General features: G+C 40.4%; 1 protein-coding gene across 1 annotated transcript; it reads right to left on the reverse strand.

Moving 5' to 3' along the window:
- Nucleotides 1–504: 504 nt before the first annotated feature.
- On the reverse strand, nt 505–1,465 carry LOC121950116 (toll-like receptor 6). The gene is made up of 2 exons (XM_042496033.1): nt 1,415–1,465; nt 505–957 (listed from the first exon to the last, which is right to left on the reverse strand). Exon 2 carries the CDS (start codon nt 952–954, stop codon nt 505–507), a length of 450 nt encoding a protein of 149 aa, XP_042351967.1. The 5' UTR covers nt 955–957; nt 1,415–1,465.
- Nucleotides 1,466–3,447: the final 1,982 nt, after the last annotated feature.

A 3,447-nucleotide genomic window follows, 5' to 3' on the forward strand; every position in this document is an offset into this window, starting at 1 on the left:
AGGATTAGGTTTGCCTGGCCTATAGCTTTCTGCATCTTCCTCACAATATATTTTACTTGATCCTTTTCCATAAACTAATCTGAATAATCAACCCTAATAAAACACAGCAGACACAAGAAAGAGTGACTGCCAGAGGAGTTTTATTCTTGGTTTCGATTAAAACGTATGATCACCAAAGCATATAGCAACAGAGAACTGATAAACAAAAGAAACAGCAGTGCTAGATCCCAGAGTGGGTTCACTTTATTCTCAGAGACACTGTTGATCATCCTCACAGCCTCTCTGTACTTCTCTTGGTCCTCAATGATCAGACGCAGTTGATCTGGCACCTCCATGTCACTGAACTGGCCACAATCCCATTTGTTGAGTCTCTCATCATTGACAGCAATCAGAGGCTGCAGGGCCTTCCCATTGTAGATAGAGGGAGGCTGGAAGGGCACCACAGTGGACCCTTGAAGCTGCTGGTTGGGGGTGCAGAGCACCTTGAGCAGCTTGTTCTTAAAGTCAGGGTCGTTGGCCTCCAGATAGGTGAGGTGGCATAGGGTGAAGAGGAACAGGGACTCCTGGCTCCAGCAACACTGGGACAATGGGTTTCCTCTCCAGACAGTCTCTAAACAGAGACATGTTGGCCTCCAGGAGACACCAGCGGCTCCTCACAAACTCCGGGCTGAGAACCAGGAGGACCTTCTGGCTCTCCTGGATGCAGTCGGACATGTTTTCCAACACGGTGCGGCCAGGAGTGAAGTCTCGCTCATGGTAGCAGACCTGCAGGCTGCAGGACTCCAGCTGGTTGATGAGGGAGTGGGTCCACTGGTAGTCAGTGCTGCTGTAGCTGATGAAGACATGGTAACACTCACCATCTCTCAGTGATGGAGGAACATAAACCGAGGGAGACAGTGGGACAGCAGGCTGTGACTGAGTGTCTGCAGTCTCAAGTGAATTCATTGGCTCCATTATCTAAAGAGAAGACATAGGTGAGAAAATCACAAACACCTTACAAAGACACTATTTATTGTTATGGTGCATCTACAAATGTATTTAAAAGTAAATTTATCTACAACCCCTATCAGTACGTGAGAGGGAACTTTGACCCAATTTACAACCCGAGAGTATGGACGACAGATTGAGGTTACATTATTAATCAAAATTTTAACACCTGTAAATACTATTTGTATAAAGTATTTATAGTTTTTATTCAGTGTAATTGTAATTTTGTCCCAGTGGATGGCCTATGCAGTCAAACTACACTTTGTCCTGTAACAAATCCTACTTTCAGTTTTTTTTTTTACCATTTTGCCTCAGGTGTTTTAATGCGCAGTCTGCCCTTCTGTCTCTGTCTCCAGTAACATTATTAGTTTCACCAAACATTACTGGTTTCACCAAGGACATCTAGAAAATGAATGTATTCTCATACCTGTAGATTGTAGATTCCTGAAGCAGTGCAGCAATAGATCACCAACAACACTATAAGGAAGTCAGGAATGAAAAATGCAGCTCTGTTGAGAGTTTTTTAAAGGCGTACATTGTCTTGTACTAGTGACATTATAATGTGGATGAGGTTGGTACAGTGACTGTACCTTTAATGAAATGAAGTGTAAAATTGCCTCACCCCTTCCCTGCATGCTGCAACCTGACTCCCTGTTTGGTGACGGTGGTTGCTGACTGTCCAACCTGTGATTGGTTAATATTTACAAATATATTGTAAGATTAATAATATACTCAGGTAGCTGATGTGGTATCACCCAGCAGAGCACAATACAATGGTGGTACAGCTGTATGAGGTGTCAAAAACATTTTTTATATATTATATAAACATTTCATTTTATAAGTTTATTAATATTGTTTTTTGTTGCACTAACCTGGCAGAAGACACAGTGATATCTTAGTGAATAACAACTGCTATGCCACTTAAGAAAAATTGATATGATACTGTACAAATGTAACAAAATTTGCAGAAACAAAAAATGCCAACATTTTCATCTGCAATGGCTGGTCTATATATACAGTGTGTATATATATATATGTCTCAGTGTGTGTGTGTGTGTGTGTGTGTGTGTGTGTGTGTGTGTACATATATACACACACACATGTACAAATGTTCATTTTGTGTAGGATAACTCTTTGGGAGCACTGAGATAACGTCTGGGCTTGTTTTGTTGTCATTTTCATAATTTCTGTTAACATGTTCTTTTGACTTAATGCTCATATGGCCTTTTTTCTGTTGTGGTTTTGGTGAGTTTGGCTTGTTAAAGTGTTGCATAGTGACCAAAAATAGCTTCATAATTCACACTTACTAATCCCACTAACTCTGGAGAGAGCAAAAGCGAGCCAGTAAAGATCCTAAGCAAGGTCCGTCTGTGTCAATGGCCTAGGGCTCTTTTAATATCTGTGAGATATTGAAAACTGAGGAGAATTTCATTCAGCAAAACCACCTTCCTATCCCAGATGACTTTAAAGAACAATTTAGTGGATGTAAAATCCAGTTGTGCCATCTCTCCTCTGACTTTAGATCCCAAACTGAGTTGTCCAAATCATTACACCAGGACACAAACAGAAAACATGAAAGTTCTTGGCCTTGGGGGTGTTTTTTTCTGTTCTGTTCAGCTTCAAGTGTTTTCATACAGACTAGTGATCATTTCTAATCTTTTAGTGACAGACCTGAGCATGTGCCCAAAGGGTAGACATGGAAGCAGCTTTAACAATGTGAGGCTCCTGTAATCTGGACCAACATCTGCTGCTCTCTTGATGCACCCAGGCTAGAGGAGCACAGGATACTGAACACTTTTATACCCTTCACTCAACCCAGGCACAGAAGGGAAATGAAGCTTCTAAAAAGGACACAGAGTTAAAGTTACTGAGTACAGTAAGTGCACTGGGATTTATCTTGGCTGAATTGTTTTAACAGCTACTGACGGAAACATTTTTTTTTTGCACATTCATTGATTCTGAACCTTTCAATAAGGGAGAAGCCCTAGGTGTACTTTTAAAGAATTTCTAACAAGTTAATTGAACTTTTAATTTTATATAAAGGAAAGTCTGCAGGGGAGCTGTGGTAAATAATGTCCGGATGCTTTGAAAATGAGTTATAAAACATTGCCAAGTTTGAAAATCCCCCCAAAATGACAATGGCTTTGTATGTTTATAGGTTTGTAAAGAAGACTTAAACCCTTTTTGCAAGGTACTTACAGGATAGTTTGGATGTTTTGAAGTTAGTTTGTGTAAAGTAGTTATCTACACTCAGTGTATTACCTGCAGTGGATCATTGTCGGCACACCCAATTTTGAGAATCAGTTAGGCGTACTGACATGAAAGCTAGACAATGTACTGCTGTGGATGGGGTCAGTAGAAAAACATATTTTAGTCACCTCAAACCGGTACCAGCCAAAAAATTATATATCACTTTAAGTGTATGCTATATTAAGAATATTTTCACATCAGAGAGCCCTT

This window comes from Plectropomus leopardus, chromosome 11 (genome assembly GCF_008729295.1).
Source record: "Plectropomus leopardus isolate mb chromosome 11, YSFRI_Pleo_2.0, whole genome shotgun sequence".
In the NCBI taxonomy this organism is placed as follows: domain Eukaryota; kingdom Metazoa; phylum Chordata; class Actinopteri; order Perciformes; family Serranidae; genus Plectropomus; species Plectropomus leopardus.